At 30.8% G+C, this 15,610-nt stretch overlaps 3 protein-coding genes across 3 annotated transcripts; 2 read left to right on the top strand and 1 right to left on the bottom strand.

The window, feature by feature from the left end:
* Nucleotides 1–340: 340 nt before the first annotated feature.
* Nucleotides 341–5,499, top strand: LOC124533007. The gene is made up of 10 exons (XM_047108162.1): nucleotides 341–947; nucleotides 1,039–1,105; nucleotides 1,834–2,728; nucleotides 2,797–2,873; nucleotides 3,012–3,073; nucleotides 3,529–3,662; nucleotides 3,751–3,797; nucleotides 3,919–4,694; nucleotides 5,008–5,276; nucleotides 5,345–5,499. Exons 1-10 carry the CDS (start codon nucleotides 746–748, stop codon nucleotides 5,477–5,479), a joined length of 2,664 nt encoding a protein of 887 aa, XP_046964118.1. The 5' UTR covers nucleotides 341–745; the 3' UTR covers nucleotides 5,480–5,499.
* Nucleotides 5,500–6,588: 1,089 nt separating this feature from the next.
* Nucleotides 6,589–9,362, top strand: LOC124532822 (39S ribosomal protein L44, mitochondrial). Its single transcript, XM_047107907.1, has 6 exons — nucleotides 6,589–6,857; nucleotides 6,947–7,225; nucleotides 7,624–7,784; nucleotides 7,965–8,091; nucleotides 8,482–8,655; nucleotides 9,148–9,362. The coding sequence occupies exons 1-6, from the start codon at nucleotides 6,788–6,790 to the stop codon at nucleotides 9,303–9,305; spliced, it is 969 nt and encodes a 322-aa protein (XP_046963863.1). The 5' UTR covers nucleotides 6,589–6,787; the 3' UTR covers nucleotides 9,306–9,362.
* Nucleotides 9,363–9,866: 504 nt separating this feature from the next.
* LOC124533224 (centromere protein J) lies at nucleotides 9,867–15,431 on the bottom strand. Its single transcript, XM_047108425.1, has 3 exons — nucleotides 12,083–15,431; nucleotides 11,124–11,328; nucleotides 9,867–10,292 (listed from the first exon to the last, which is right to left on the bottom strand). The coding sequence occupies exons 1-3, from the start codon at nucleotides 15,283–15,285 to the stop codon at nucleotides 10,161–10,163; spliced, it is 3,540 nt and encodes a 1,179-aa protein (XP_046964381.1). The 5' UTR covers nucleotides 15,286–15,431; the 3' UTR covers nucleotides 9,867–10,160.
* Nucleotides 15,432–15,610: the final 179 nt, after the last annotated feature.

Raw genomic sequence — 15,610 nt, 5'->3', positions numbered from 1 at the left:
GATCCATAATCTAAACGGATGACAGGTAATACAAAAGAGATAAGGCATGGAGGAGGTTGATTGTACGAAAAAGTCATTAAAAATCATAAAAGTTTATAAGCGATCATTTTAGTTGACATTTATAAAAGTCAAGAATATGAAGGCTCAAAGACGTTTTTTTACTATATTTATCTAAAACTTGGTGAAATATATTAAAACGGGTATAAACTTAATACGACTTTAAATTTGCAATATGGACGAAAACAGTGATTATTCGAAAAATTTGAGTCAGTTTTGATTTATTTGTTTTTTTTTTTTCATAATATTACTATGCATATGTTTTATTTCTTTAGATTCACTGGACTTTCTTCTTTTCCCTGTTAAAAGGACAAACGATTCGTACACAAACTTTATATATAAAGAGAAAAATCAAAATCTAAGTGGATATAATATTGTAAATAAATATCGAAACAAGATTAACAGACAAGCGAAAAAACTATACGAGCGATCTAATGTGTCCGATATAGAAATTTTAACTTCTACAAAATTTACAGTTAATAAAAGGTATCAAAATATCGTCAAATCAGTTCAAAGCTCCGTCTCAAATCTAGAAAACTCAATTAAAAATCACAAGGATCGAAGTTTTTCCAAAAAAAATCACAGAGTGTTACATAATATTAAAACGACGGATAGTATTAATTCTTTTAATAAGTCGAAATATGAAAAACTTTTTAGTAACGAAAAATATATAACTGTTCCATTAAATATGGAAAGAAACAGACGTCAACAGAATAAGACAAATACAACTCGTAATGAATGCTTGGGCTGCGAATGTTCAAATTGTAAAAATAATCAGTCAAACGACGTTAATAGTCGTAAAAGTCGAGTGACCATTTTTGGTCAACTTGGATTGACAGAAGACGACCGCTATGTTTTAAACTGTGCTGCTACGTTGAACGACAAACCTAGTAAGACTTTTAAGTTATAATGTAACTTAATATTATTTTAATATTTAATTCATCGAATTAAAAATGTGAATTGAAATTAACATTATTTCAGTACAGACGAATTATATGGACAATAATATGAGCTTTTACCAGAATGAAACTAACAGGAACTCAGAGACGTTAGTAATCAAATTACTATTAATATTTATATCACGAAATTAAGTATTAAAGGGAAAATTGTTTACGATTTACGTAAGGGCCGCCTTGAGTAAATCGTAGGAGCTGAATGCGAGTAGCCGAAGATCGATCACAGTGGCGTGCAATTAGGGAGTCCTATGTCCAGCAGTGGTCGAAAATGGGCTGTTGATGATGATAATTGATGATGTTGTCCGATCTTACAATAAAAAAAACCTTTACAACATAATACATATGACGATAGAATGTTACATTCATTCATATTAATTTATAATATTTCAATAATTGATTTTCATTTAAGTCACTGAATATTCATGTGCTTAATTTGTGTTTATAATTCATCTCGTATTTGTGGTGAAGGAAAATATTGTCAGGAAATCTGCATGTGTCTAATTTCAAAGAAATTCTGCCATATGTGAATTACACCAACCTGCATTAGAACAGTGTGGTATAATATGTTCCAAACCTTCTCCTAATAGGGAGAGTAAGCCAAGTACATATATAATGTAAGAATAGAGTGAGTGATGTAAGGAATGGTTAATGTTCCTTACAGCGCCATTGTCATTGACGGTGGTGACCACATATCATCAGGTGGCCCATGGGCGCGTCCGCCTACCTATGGCAATACAAAAATTCAAATAGATTAAGGTGTTTTCATTGTAATAACAGAACTAAAGATGTGTAAAAATGTGATAAAATATGCTGTTTTCAGAAAGGCAACGCAGGCTACACAAGTAAATTTTAACTTTTCAAACCAAAAACCGGTGAAAGGATTCAAAAATAAAACAGTGCAATGTTGTTGCAATGATACAAATTGCACAAACATGGTAGCACGTGTTTCTGAAACTGAATGCGAAGATATTGAACTAAAACAATGCAAAAGTCCAATAGTCGTGATATCAGTTTATCCAAGGCAGGATTCAGAAGAAAATATCAAAAATAGCCCCGTCAAAATAATTCATCATCAAAACTCACCGCAGAATAAAATATTTAGTAAAATACACCAAGTGAACAATGCCCAAGTTAAGAGTGAAAGAAAGCCAAGAACAGAAACGAAAAATAACAGTTTTGTTGATCGGAGATTGAACAAAAGTAGATCTCCTTCTCCCGTATTTGAGACTGTTAACAAGGCGAAATATAAAAATACAGATTCAAAAACAAGAACGAATATAAGACCAAATCGAACAAGTCCTCTCCGTCAAGCAAGTCCTGATAAATCAGCAAATAAATCGAATGAAATTCAGAATACTTATAATACGTCTAAATATATAACGGAAACAAATATTCGAAAAGAACAACATGATATTAGAAATTCAAATAAAGAACAGGTTAAAAAGGCTTTGGTTGACACTTTTCTTAAAAATAATAAGTTATTTGATCCGAAAGAAGATACTTCAAAAATAACCGTAGATATTAATGGTGATAAAGAACAGTATAATGTTTTATTTGAACAACGTAATTTTGATACTGGGTTGACTGTGCGAAAAACATTAAAAACACAGTCTCACAAAAGAAATGATGAAAAGAATGGTGGAAAATCAAAGAAAAAATTATTACTATCAGAGAATGATGACAAAGAATGTTGTAAAAATAAGCTTTACACACCGGTAAGATTTTTAACGTATATAGATGTGGTCTTTTTTAAGATAAATTTGTTTTCGATTTTTTTTTTCAGCAATGTCGCAATGTTCCTACGAATTTGGTTTCTGAATCGGGATTAAAAGTGAAAGATAGTCTTGAAATTTGTCACAGGTAGTAGAAGTTTTATTTTTATTTTTTAATTATTAAATTAATATTCGGGTTACTTGATGCTAAAATCTACCGATCTTTCTACTTTAATATATAAACATATTGGAATTGATAGCATATTAACATTACAAAATATTTTAGGCGAGACGGGCGAGATAACTCTAGATTAGAGCAAAATCCAAAACCAACAAATTTGATCAATTGTAAGTTCATTGAATTTTTTATTTCATATCATCTAATTATACAAATTTGACAACTATAGAATCTTGAATCGACGTAATTTATTTTTAAAAAAATACCTTATAAAATTAAGGTGTTAATGTTTTAATGAGATAAGTTTACTATGAAAGACTGGGGTATGGTTTCGGTGAGAATGTTTATTCGACTAATTTGTTCCTATGCCAAGTAATTCGTAATATGAATTATGAATATTATATTATTTTGCGGTTTCAAGATTTACATGCTATAACAATGTTTGAGCAATAATAGGGATAAGTTTAAGTGGTTACATTGGATGCCTAATTAATTACAAGGTCACTCTGGCTCTTATTGCGCTATTATAGAAGAATATTCTATTATTTAATAGATTCCCTAATTATCCATTCTTATAGCCACTTACATAATTAACTTAAATTTCGAGAACTTTTCCTTTCGTCAGCCCCGAGCAAACATTTCCGAGGTGACAACTGTTCCTTAATAAATCCAGATGAAAGAGATAAAGAAATTAGAAAATTACTTGGTGTGCTAAGGGATACTAATTACCAACGTTACCAAGATCGGAAAGAACCAAAGGTATCAGTGCCAAAGAAGTGACTTGTTTTAATGTTTTTTTTTTTTTAAACTGCTATTTTTTTGTAATTATTCATTATTGTTTTTTTAGATTTGTCCCCAATATGAAACTGGAGATTGCTGTATTCGTAAACAACGGTTCTTTTTTATTATTTTTTTCATTACTTTTCATTAGTAGTCTTTAATTACATTTAATAATTACAAGTCATTAATTATTTACCACATGATGTCAATATTTTTTTCTGTTCTACAATTACAGTGTTAAAGAAATACTTCCTTCAACTCAAATCATGACGATAAAAATTAAAAAGGAAGTCCAAAAAGATTTAAAATTTGATACTGAAAAAATAAAAGATAAGATATTTTATGCTCAAACAAAAATACAAGACAACAATATCTCATTAGACAAAAAAATGGAAACAAGATGGAACACATTTAATAATATAATGGCAAATCATGTGCCTTTAAAAAATCACACTTCTATTCTTCCATGCATTGAAAACGAAAATAAAGTTTTATCACATAAACAAAAAAATAATGAAAAAAGATCAATAACACTGACAAAGAAACAATATGAAAAAGTAAAGAGAATATTAAAACAGACTGTATCAACTAAATTGAGTTCGGAAAAAAGAAAACGATATAGTATCAAACATTGTAATGTTGTGTCCATAGGAAATATTAAAGTTAAACGTAAAATAAAACGACAATTGCTTTGCCATTGTGAAGTCCAGACAGACGTCATATTTAAGTGCGTCGGAAGTCAATATGACCCACAATTTCAAAATAAGCTGACCTTTAAGGAAAGCGATAGAGAAATTAATGATAGTATTTTAAGCACATCTAAAAAAGATAAAAATGAAAAGAAGTGTGCATCTCGACATGTTATGTCCTCCATGGAAATTCGTTACGCAAGCGTTGGGTACATGAAACACGTTTCAATGTCATCAATGCAATTTGGAAAAGACGCGGATAAGCCTTTATACGAGAGAAATGCTGAGAAAGAAGATAAGACTCTTCGAACAATATACAAAGGTGCCTTTGTGTATTACTAGAACTTTCGTCTGATCATAATGTCATAAAAATACTCTTTTTTTTTTTTTTAAAAAAACATTGTATGAAAGTTTACCTTGTATGCATTTTTCTCATATATTCCATCGATGGGATTTTTCACAAATTCATTAAATTAACGTTTATCTACATTTTTGTTTCTTGGGAATTTATGCAAAGACTTTCCTTTTTTTCATACTAACTCGATCGAACTATTTTTAAATCAAGACAAAATTTTCCTTTGCGCCTATCATAGGTAAGTAGTTACGTTTGTTATAATTATTTAATTTGCTTTCAGGGCCACGGAAATGCGTTACACCCAATCTTGGTACATCGGCATTTTCATTAAATACAAAGGAAGATAGTAGGAATGGTTCTAACTATTCCATTAAGCCACCTCCGTGCTCAGGCGATTTTAAAATGAAGAAGCCATTTTTACAGAGGTTGTTGTCCTGTTTAGTGATGCGATCACGTGAATCATCTGATTTAAAGGATATTAAGAGGATACATAAATTGCCAATCCAAAACAATTCATTAGATTCCTATTTCATAAGCACATCTTTGGGTGTAAGTATTAGTACTCACTAATTCCATTTAAGTTTATCCTGCTATTGTTCAATTAATTTATTTTTTAGGCGTTAGAAATGTCATCAACCCTTTATGATACATCAGCATCCTTCTACAGCAACCATTCCATTATTCCAATTAATAAAACAAAGAGGGGATTCTTTAACTCAGTGAGAGGATTTTTGACAAAAACTCAAAGATGAGAGTTTTTTTTAATAACAATAATTGGTGTTCATTTTGTATTGTATACGATATAGAGTTTGTTATAATTTTTTACATTTTTGTATAAATTGTCGTATATTATACTTATTATGGTTTTTTTACTGTAATAAAAAACAGGAGTTTTATTACATAATAAGGAACGCTGAATAAATCACGTAGCGATAGTAGCAATTGCTACGGACCCGCGTGAAAGGGTGCCCCGCATACTTACCCACACTTCTCTGCCTGAGAGTAGTTTTTTAAAAAAAAATGTGTAGTTTAATCAGTTTTCAATAGGCTATTTGAATGGTTTTTAAAATCCATTTTATATTATTTAGTAGAAGTTAAGAAACCCAGTAAAAGTTGTTGTTTTCTCATTTCTAGTACATATTTACCGAAAAATATCATATTAAAAATTCCATATTTAAAAAACGCGCAAAATCGCTACTTGGGTAATATGGCGCTGCAATGGGGTCAGTGACATCACTTTCTTGTATTTTAATCTGTGGTACATAATATAGCAGAAAAGCAAGGTTATACCCTCATTACAAAAATTCACAATTTATTAAGTTTCTTGTCAATATTATTAATATTGGCAGCAATCTCATATCTGACTTTTTGTACATACCAGAGCCAAGAAGGGTCTTTAGAATCTACTAGGCTATCATTTACTCACAAAAATGTAACATAAATGTTCTTTTACTTTTATTACTTTAGACTTAAGTCGTTCGCAGATCAAACGTTTTTCGAAAAAAATTGCAACGGGCCTCGTGCTTGCTTGAGTATGTTGAAGTTGTGGATTATATTACCCCACGCTAATCCAACGCTGGCTAGTGGATTCACATTTGGCAGAATATCATTGAAATAAGACACATACCGGTTTACTCACGATGTTTTGTATATATTTGATGTTTGCACGAGATGAATTATAAATACAGATTAAGCACATGGAAGTTATCGAAAAGATGTGTAGAAGTTTATATCCTATATAGTATGTATAGAGTGCGGGGTTTCGAGCGGCTGTTCTATTCTTGTTATTCTCATTGGGTTGTATGACATATACCTTCATCCTTTTGAGAAATATAGAACATGAAAAAAACCTTATGTCAATGTCATTTGTCAGTGTATGTCGGATTTCACAAACTCGAGAAATTGAGCTGAAATTAAATAACATAACCTATAAAATTTATATTTATTTTGTAGTTTAGTCACTACTGTTAGATTACGAAAACAGTACAAGAATATAATTTTAGTACAAAGCCATGTTTATTTTTCATTAACATTCATAAGTGCATTATTATAACTATAAAATGGCATTTGTAAGACGTTTTACACCCTTATTAACCAAAACTTTTTTGAATTTTCCTGTCAATACACAAGGTAAGCCACTAATAATATTATTCATGTGTGATAAACATACGTTTCAATGTTTTGATTAAATTTGTTTCATTTTATATACTATTTCGTAGGTCGGAGAATACATCGTTGGGTATCACCAACTTTAATAGAACTAAAGTATCGTGAAAAAAAGCAAGGCGGAAAAATCACGAATCCTAGAAACACATTCTTAGAATGGAATTTGGAAGCCGAACTATACGCATTCGGAAAGCGTCTCAACGAAGAATTTGATTCGGATCTTTTACTTCAAGCTTTTACAGATCGGTCCTATGTAATTAAAGAGGAAATGAAACAAAAGGAAATGGAATTTGATTTAAAAATGAAAGATAATAGGGAATTAGTTAAAGAAGGTAAAGTTTAATGAAAATATAATAATGTATGTAAATATTGTAAAATCTTTAGTAACTATCAGGTTTTAATGTTAAAATCCATAACATATTAAATTTGCTAGTCAATATGAACACAGAGATGCCTAAATCAAATGTATTCAAATCATATGTATTCAATAATTAAGACAGAAATAATAAAATTTCAGCATATTTAATTGCATAATCAATTTAAAAATACCCTTAACCAAATATAATCATTTTTTTGGTGTCATATCATTAAAGTCCTTTCTTTCTGTAGAAGCTTGTTTAATATTACTGCAAGAAAATAGATTGTTGTCTTGTATGATTTCTGCTGCCAAAGTACATCAATCACTAGAATAAAAATTTCTAATAAACATTATTTTTTAAATATTTTACAGGTGAGAAATTTATGTCAGAATATATTAAACTGTATTTGGAAACAGTTTTACCTAAGTTCCCAGTGGAAGGTATACTTGGTATTAAAGATCATCTTATGAGTGAGAGTGTCCTTGCCAATATATCCCTGCACCTCGGTACAAAGGACATCATATTAGCTGCTGTAAGTAAGCTGTGGTTATCTATTCCTTTGACAATATTAAAAAAAAAGGAAACTTTAAATTTTCCCCTACCAGACCAAAGCTTTCTTTTTTATTTCAATCAATGGCCTATCATAGCTCTAAATTATATCCATATAGTATGCCTCATAACATCTAGTTATTCTTTCTTGAAATGTTTATAGGAATATCCCGTTGAACGTCAAATACTAGCAAATACATTCAAAGCTTTAGTTGGAGCCTTATTACAATCATCCGGTGAAGAACAAACTGCACATTTTGTAAGAGACTTTGTGATCACACAGTTACAAGGTAAATATGAATTACACTCAATATAAAACTAGGTTCAATATTTGAATATAAAACTTATGTGCAATGTACACCATACAATGTTCAAAATAAAAAAAATGGGTTTGTGTCTGATTCTTTACAATTTGTTAATATGTTACACCAGTCATTCATAAGCATTATTTACATTAATATATAATAATGAGTGACTTTGTGGAATGGTGGCAAGGATGAAATTGGTTCATATGTAATTCTGATCCTCTGGGTAAAATATTGACCAGTCCTCCTGGCACCAGTGGAGGTATTAAGAGTGGGTTTTACTCCCAGGTTTGATTGTTTCACATAATTGTTATAACATATTGAATAGCATATAAATGTGTTACTTGCAATGCTCTTCTTGTTTATACTTGTCAGGTCAAGATGTTAATGATTACTGGCACATTGAAGATCCTTGGACAATGCTTACTGATTTGATATCAAAAACGGGCAGTGAATTAGAACCCAGGCTAATTGGTGAAGTTGGAAAGAATACATTACTTGCCTGTTACAGAGTCGGTCTTTATTTGGACAAGAAAATGTTATCTTCAGGTTGGTGTTACTATATTGATATTATATTTAGGTGTCATCTAGATTATTTTCAGAATGCCATAAAAATTTTTGGTAAAAAGGAAACTCTTTTTTAACCATCACAATTACTGTTTAAACATTACCGAATCAATCATAAATGTAACAACAGCCTGTAAATTACCCACTGCTGGGCTAAAGCCTCTTCTCCCTTTGAAGAGAAGGTTTTAGAACATATTCTACCACACTGTTCCAATGCGATTTGGTGGATTACACTTTGCCAAATGTGTAATTTCTATTGAAATTAGACACATTCAGGTTTCCTCACAATGTTTTCCTTCAAGCCGAGCATGAGGTGAATTATAAGCACATATCAAGCACATGAATATTCAGTTATGCTTGCCTGGATTTGAACCCACAATCATTAGTTAAGATGCGTTATAACCACTGCGCCATCTCGACATAAATGTAATGTAACTGATATATTTGTTGTATAAATAAAAATTACAATTTTAGGCTTTGGTGAAACAGTACCAACAGCAAAGGAAATGGCTGCAAGAGAAGCTTTGAAAAAGATTTTCGCCACCGAGGAAAATATGTATCCAATAAATTTCAAATTAAATGGAATACCAAAATCAACATCAGATTTAAGATACAAAATATCTGCAAATTGATTTATACCAAATAGTGTATGTAGAATAAGGTAATAATAATAAAAATCCTAATGTAACTTTTAGTCTTTTATTCCATTTACATACTTATTTATTAAAATAAATAACAAACATAGATATAAACAATTATACAAAATTTATTGACACTAGTAAACAAGAACTGGCTCAATAGATAATATATTAATTCTTATTAACTATAGCCCAGGTACTATATTAAAAAAGCGATTTGTTCTGCTTGTTGATTATAGAATTATCAAATAGACATTTACAGCTGTTATTGAAATAATAAGCACCATCATCATACATATATAGTCTATGTACTATGAAAATGAGATGGTACTTTGTCAAAGTAGCGACAGAGCGTTAGCAAAATAATTTTAATAAGGATAATAAGATTTTAGCAGGTTATATTTATGTAGATATGCATTTATGTATGAATGTTCAACTGCGGCTATCATTTCGTGAGTGAGTTTTCAATATGTAATATGTCTAATAATAATTTTGACATAAAAATTTAATTTAATATATTGAATAACTTTACAATAATAAATAAGTATTATATAATAATATGAGTTTGGCTACGCTACCAAGAGCGGGTGGACCGCGCGTTCAGTTCTAAAAGGTCGGATAATCGTAGAGTCGATGTCGCATAATAGCTGTTTTACATACCGTCTAATCTGTAACCAAGCTGAAGGTAGCTTCTGAATTATCCCTCATTAAAAATTCAACTACTCATCAGCAGAACAAATTGTTTCTTCAATATCGTAACCAGGTGTAAATATTTTCTTTTTACAAAAATACATTTATTTCCAAATATAAAAGGCACATGAAATCACAGTAAACAGCCAAATTCGATGCTCAACCAGGAGCAGAGTCCATAATGAGATTGCCGTGTTTATCTTTAATTCTTATCCGACCAGATGCATAGCGTGTTTCCGATGTACCATCATTGTAGACTAATTTCACACTACCATCCGGAAATTCACGACGCTAAAAGACAAATTTGCAATTTAATTATGTTTCATTCGTAATTTTCTATGATCATTAGAAAAAATTGAAAAAAAAACAATAATTTTATAATAATTATGTATTAAATTCATGCCTTTATTTATAATAATTTTGATGTTACTTTTTTGGATGGGGGCCATTAATTTATTAAGTAAGTCGATTTAGGGAGTGACAGGGGTCGATCATGACTTATGTTGTTTATGGGTTTTATTTTTATTTGTTTATGCTTGGGTAGGAGTTTCGATAGCACTTACGTGAGATCAAATAAATGCACAATTTAAAATTATTTGAAAAAGTATAGGAAACCGCGCGATTGCCGAGGTTCGCTCGGATGCTTACATTTGAAATTACAAATAAATTGTTACTTTGAAGAATTAACTTTAAAATAAACTAAACGTGTGTTCATTTTTTCCTTTAGATTCATAAGTAATAAACATTAAACAGGGGGAAGGTTTTGGCCTATCTAGAGTATGTGTATTTTATTTATATTATTTTAAAGCTGTACTCAATTGTGTTTTAGTAAACAGATATGGTATTAACGCGCAAAAAGTGAACACTAGAAAACGTCCTAATTGGGACGTTTGCCTTTAGTCGTTTTAGGTAGCAATACGTTATAATACATCATAATTACGTAGTCATACGTTTTGCGTAATTAAAACATCTAGTTATCCCTTTTACTTTTAACGAAATGTAAAAATAAACTAAAATAAACGGTCCCCGGCGCAGCACACTTTTTTCTGTTGTTTCGTATGGATATAACATATCTGTTTATTAGAATATCATTGGCTGTACTGTATTGTTTTTGAATGGTACCTTGTGATCCTTAGCATGAACTTCAACTTGTCCGTTAGCAAAGACAATACGTTGTTCACCATTAGCGGAGACAGTCAGAGAAGCACCATCCGGGAAACGCCACTCTTCACGCACATGTTCGTTCTTAGGGTCGTAGTATCGTATACTTCCATTTGGTAGTTTAATTTCTGATGATCCATCTTTGTAGCGCTTCTCTACTTGACCACTGCAAACCGTAAATTAATCATAATAACAATGTACTTTAATGTGTTCCCTTTTATTTTAGAAATATACGCTTACATTGTAAACACTGGCTGGATTCTACGAGATAGATAAAATAAAGTACTACTGAATTGTACACTTTAAAAATTTTACAAAGTCTGCCGATGTGTATATCTTTCTCTTCGAGATAACCATAACCATTTCCTATTGCTAAATTTTTGCGAGAAGTAATGCCTTACGAAGCTATTTTAAGCAATACAGCATTAATTCTTATCCAATACTTAATTGGATCTAAAGTATATTGTGCATTTAGTATAGATCAATGTGGTCCTATAAAGCATATAATCTACCGCCAAACAACAGTACTCAGTATTTTTGTGTTCCGGTTTGAAGGGTGAGTGCGCCAGTGTAACTACAGGCACAAAGGACATAGGTAACAACTTAGTTTCCAAGGTTGGTGGTGCATTGACGATGTAAGGATTAGTTAATATTTTTTACAGCGTCAATGTCTATGGGTGATGGTGAACACATACCATCAGGTGGCCCATATACTCATCAGCCAACTTATACAATAAAAAAATTAAAAAAATTTAAATGATTATTTTCGAAGATATTACAGATTTAAAGTGCTCTCTGCATAAGCATAGCAGTTTGTATTGTCTAATTATAAAAAAAGTGGCACATGTGCAAAACTGAGGCGGGTCACTAGTATACAACAAAATTAAAATAATCGAAACAAGTACACTCAAAAAACTTACTCAGGAAACTCCAATATTTCCAGTCCATCGGGATGTGTAGTATGAAACGTCTTTGTTTCAGCGTAATAATATTTAATTCTACCTTCATTATAAAAGTTTTCTTTGATATCACCATTGTAGTACAAAAACTTGCTATATTTCCCATCAGCTGACATGATCTTAACATTACCATTTGGAAACCTAAGTTCTCTTGTACCATCCGGCTTCCTTATTTCTGTTGGATTCAAATTCGTCTTTGATAATGTTGTTTTACTTGACATTGGTTCCGGACTAGGAATAATCCTATCAGAATATACATCTTTATTTATAACAGTTCCCGATTTTAGACTGGATGAAGAGTGGTTGCTTAAAACAGAGACTGGTGATTTACTTCTATGATTGGTATCAATGTGGTTATCTAATTTGTTGTCAAAGTTTTCACTGAAATAGTTTGTTGGTGATGTAGATTCATGAGATCTATTGTACGTTATTGAAGGGGATTTAGAAGTTCTTGAACGTGAATGAGTTATTTGTTGTGATTTTGATGACAAACATTTGTCTACAGATTTCAATGAAGAGCTCTTGTTAGATTTTTCAATGAAATAATCACTATTACCAGAAAGTCTATCTGAGAGCTCAAATTGTGCTGACCCATTTGATGATCGACCTTCTAAGGATGTTGATTTAAATCTGTCATTATATAATTTCTCTAAATTGTTATCTTCATCAGTATCAGAATTACTGTTTGATATTTCTAAATCATTAGAATTGCTTTTGCTGTTACTATGATCATTATCCATATTAATACAATCAATATTATCTATTAGTTCCATATTTTTATTTTTATCACTAAGTGAATCTTTTTGACTAAAATATTTGGCATATCTGGAAGTAACATGCAGATTTGGCACACTTTTTGCCCTCATTTTCATAGTACCATTTGTATTAGGATAACTTTTCCTATTTCTACTTCTACTCTGTCTTTCAATTTCAAAAGCCTTATATTTTATGTTAGAATCTAATTGTACATCTGGTATAGAATCCTTGGAAGTCATATTAGAAAGCTTTTTATTTATTTGTTCGAGATATTTAAGATTAGTTAATCTTCGTGTTATATCGTTGCTATGTTGTATTCGCTTATTTTCTTTTTTTAGTTTTTCTACTTCATCTTCTAGATTCTTTTTATCTTTTTCTATTATTTTTATTTGATTACGTAGACGAGCTATGGTAGATGTTGATTTGGCATCTTTGATTTTTATTTCATCTTTCAAATCTTGAATTTCTTTTTTCAAGTTTATTACTTCATCTTTTTCCTTTTTATTTAATCTTCCTCTCATTTCTCTGACATATCTTTCATATGTTTGCTTTTGTTTATTTAGTTTTTCTTTTTCCTCAGCTAAATAGTATTCTGATAGAATTTTCTCTTCATTAAATTTTTGTTCAAATATATTCTTCTCTTCAAAAAACTTTTGACGTTCCATATCAACTTCTTCTCTCATTCTAGTCAAATTGGCATTTTCTTTTCTAAATGTCTCAATTTCATCCTCTAATTCTTTGAGTCTATCTTTTAAAAGTTCACTTGTGGCTATTAACTTAGCATTCATCTCTGCCATGTTAGAATTCATTGCTTCATTTTCAGCTGTCAGTGTGTCATTGTGACTTATTTCTTTTTCTTCATTATTTTGTCTGTTAGGCTTAGATCTCTGCATTTTTACAGTAGGACCTTTTTCATTATTTTTATCTTCTTTAATGCAACTTACAGATATGTTTGCTTCTGTTATAGTTTGGCATGAACAGCAGCTTGATACAGACGAACAGTTTTCACTGCATTCTGTACAATCACTGTTACATGTTTCAAGATCGCTAGACGAGTTATCATTTCTTTTTCTTGGTGCTATATCTGGCAATATATGCATTAAATTAGGATTTTTATTCAAAAATTTCTGCATTACTAGTGGAGTGCTCTCACCGGAACAATCCATGCCATTCTTTTTCAAAAACCGGTTGAAGAATGAATTGTCTATACTAAAACTTTCATGGGTGACTTTATTCTCAATAAGTTCAAATAAATTTTGTTCAGCAATTTCTCTATCCTGTCTTAATCTGGATAGGTTTTCATTGCTGCTTATATCCGATAGTGTACTTTTGGCTGGGGAAACAAAGTTTTTGTAATACTCACTCTGTTTTAATTGTCTCAGGAAGTCATCTTGCTCCTTGGTAAATACTGAAGCCCAAGTTTTGCCTTGACCAGTGTGTACAGGTTGTTTCTGTGTGGGTTTACTAATAGCAAGTTTCTCTATATTTTTTGATGATAATTGATTAGCAGATGTACTTGATGTTTGTTCATTCTGGTTAGATTCTTTTACTATTTCTTTAGGATTTAGAACACTATCTACTTTGCTGTTTGTTTTCTTAAATGAATTTTGAGGACTATGTTCTTTTAAACCTTTAGGTGTGCTATCCTTGTCTAATATTTGTATTTTAATATTATCATTTTCGGGTAATTTCTTTTTAGTCTTTTTATTAGCTACTTTGGGCACTGTCTTATTACCAACGTTTTTTCTTTTCCATGGTAAAGATTTTGTATTCTGTATGACCAAGTCATTTTTCTGGATACCAAATCGGCCCATACCTTCACCTTTCCTAAGAAATGGTTTTTTGATAGTTTTCTTTTGGTTCAAATCAGTGGGTACTTCTTTTATAATCTTTTTTTCATTCTTTAACTCTTCAGCTATTAAAGTTTCGAAATCTTTTTTTGGGGACAGTATCGGCATTTCATCTAGAGAAATTTGTTTTTTTGAAAGATGTCGCTCTACGACATTATGAGATCTTTCGCTATCCAGTCTCGGTGAACTTGAATTTCTAGATGAAACAGAATTAGCAATAAATTCAGATTCTTCGGATAAATTCAAAACTGAAACACCTTCTATAACATTTTGCAAGTTCTCTTTTCTAAATGAAGGTGTTGTGTTCGAATGTGATACTTCATTTGTCTCTTGAGTAGACTGCAACAAACTTCGGAAAGTGTTATAACTTGTACTGTTACTAAATTGACTAACGATTTCAGTGATACTAGAAGTTATTTCAGGAGAACTTTCGTATTGTAGACGATGCTTTTGCAATTTCCCGCGTTGTAAAATTTGTAATTGCCTGAGCACTTGTAAACGATCTAAAATTTGTGATGGAGATATCGAAACATCACTTTCTGAGTATGACTGATCCATTATTCTATACTACAAGAATGTACAAAGTATTACTTGTCATCTAGTATCATAATATTAAACTTTGTTGAGCCCACAAAGTTATGCACAACAATTACTATTATTGAATATTAAGTATCAACCAAGTATCAACAGAACAGTACATTTCAAATTTCTGTCAGAAATCATAAGGGAATTTTAGAGTTGCCACCTTCAATATTCTGATAATAATAGACTTGAGAAAATAAATATTGAATATCTAGGGAATACATTGTGTTATGTGGTTTTTTTTTATGTCTTTGATCCATTCATAAAATCAACCATATACTTATTCTGTAAATGAAGAATA

This window comes from Vanessa cardui, chromosome 10, assembly GCF_905220365.1.
Source record: "Vanessa cardui chromosome 10, ilVanCard2.1, whole genome shotgun sequence".
In the NCBI taxonomy this organism is placed as follows: Eukaryota; Metazoa; Arthropoda; class Insecta; order Lepidoptera; family Nymphalidae; genus Vanessa; species Vanessa cardui.
The sequence above is the reverse complement of the archived record's forward strand: the minus strand, read 5'-3'. Positions and strand labels throughout refer to the sequence as shown.

What these genes read in the sequence shown, in the direction of transcription:
- LOC124533007 (XM_047108162.1), top strand. Translation starts at nt 746, where the DNA reads ATGGAAAGAAACAGACGTCAACAGAATAAGACAAATACAACTCGTAAT. An exon ending in TACGTTGAACGACAAACCTA is followed by an intron (nt 948 to 1,038) that starts GTAAGACTTTTA and finishes ACATTATTTCAG; the next exon opens with TACAGACGAATTATATGGAC. An exon ending in TCATAAGCACATCTTTGGGT is followed by an intron (nt 5,277 to 5,344) that starts GTAAGTATTAGT and finishes TTTATTTTTTAG; the next exon opens with GCGTTAGAAATGTCATCAAC.
- LOC124532822 (XM_047107907.1), top strand. Translation starts at nt 6,788, where the DNA reads ATGGCATTTGTAAGACGTTTTACACCCTTATTAACCAAAACTTTTTTG. An exon ending in TTTTCCTGTCAATACACAAG is followed by an intron (nt 6,858 to 6,946) that starts GTAAGCCACTAA and finishes ACTATTTCGTAG; the next exon opens with GTCGGAGAATACATCGTTGG. An exon ending in TAGGGAATTAGTTAAAGAAG is followed by an intron (nt 7,226 to 7,623) that starts GTAAAGTTTAAT and finishes AATATTTTACAG; the next exon opens with GTGAGAAATTTATGTCAGAA.
- LOC124533224 (XM_047108425.1), bottom strand. Translation starts at nt 15,285, where the DNA reads ATGGATCAGTCATACTCAGAAAGTGATGTTTCGATATCTCCATCACAA. An exon ending in GAAATATTGGAGTTTCCTGA is followed by an intron (nt 11,329 to 12,082) that starts GTAAGTTTTTTG and finishes TACGGTTTGCAG; the next exon opens with TGGTCAAGTAGAGAAGCGCT. An exon ending in TTCATGCTAAGGATCACAAG is followed by an intron (nt 10,293 to 11,123) that starts GTACCATTCAAA and finishes TTTGTCTTTTAG; the next exon opens with CGTCGTGAATTTCCGGATGG.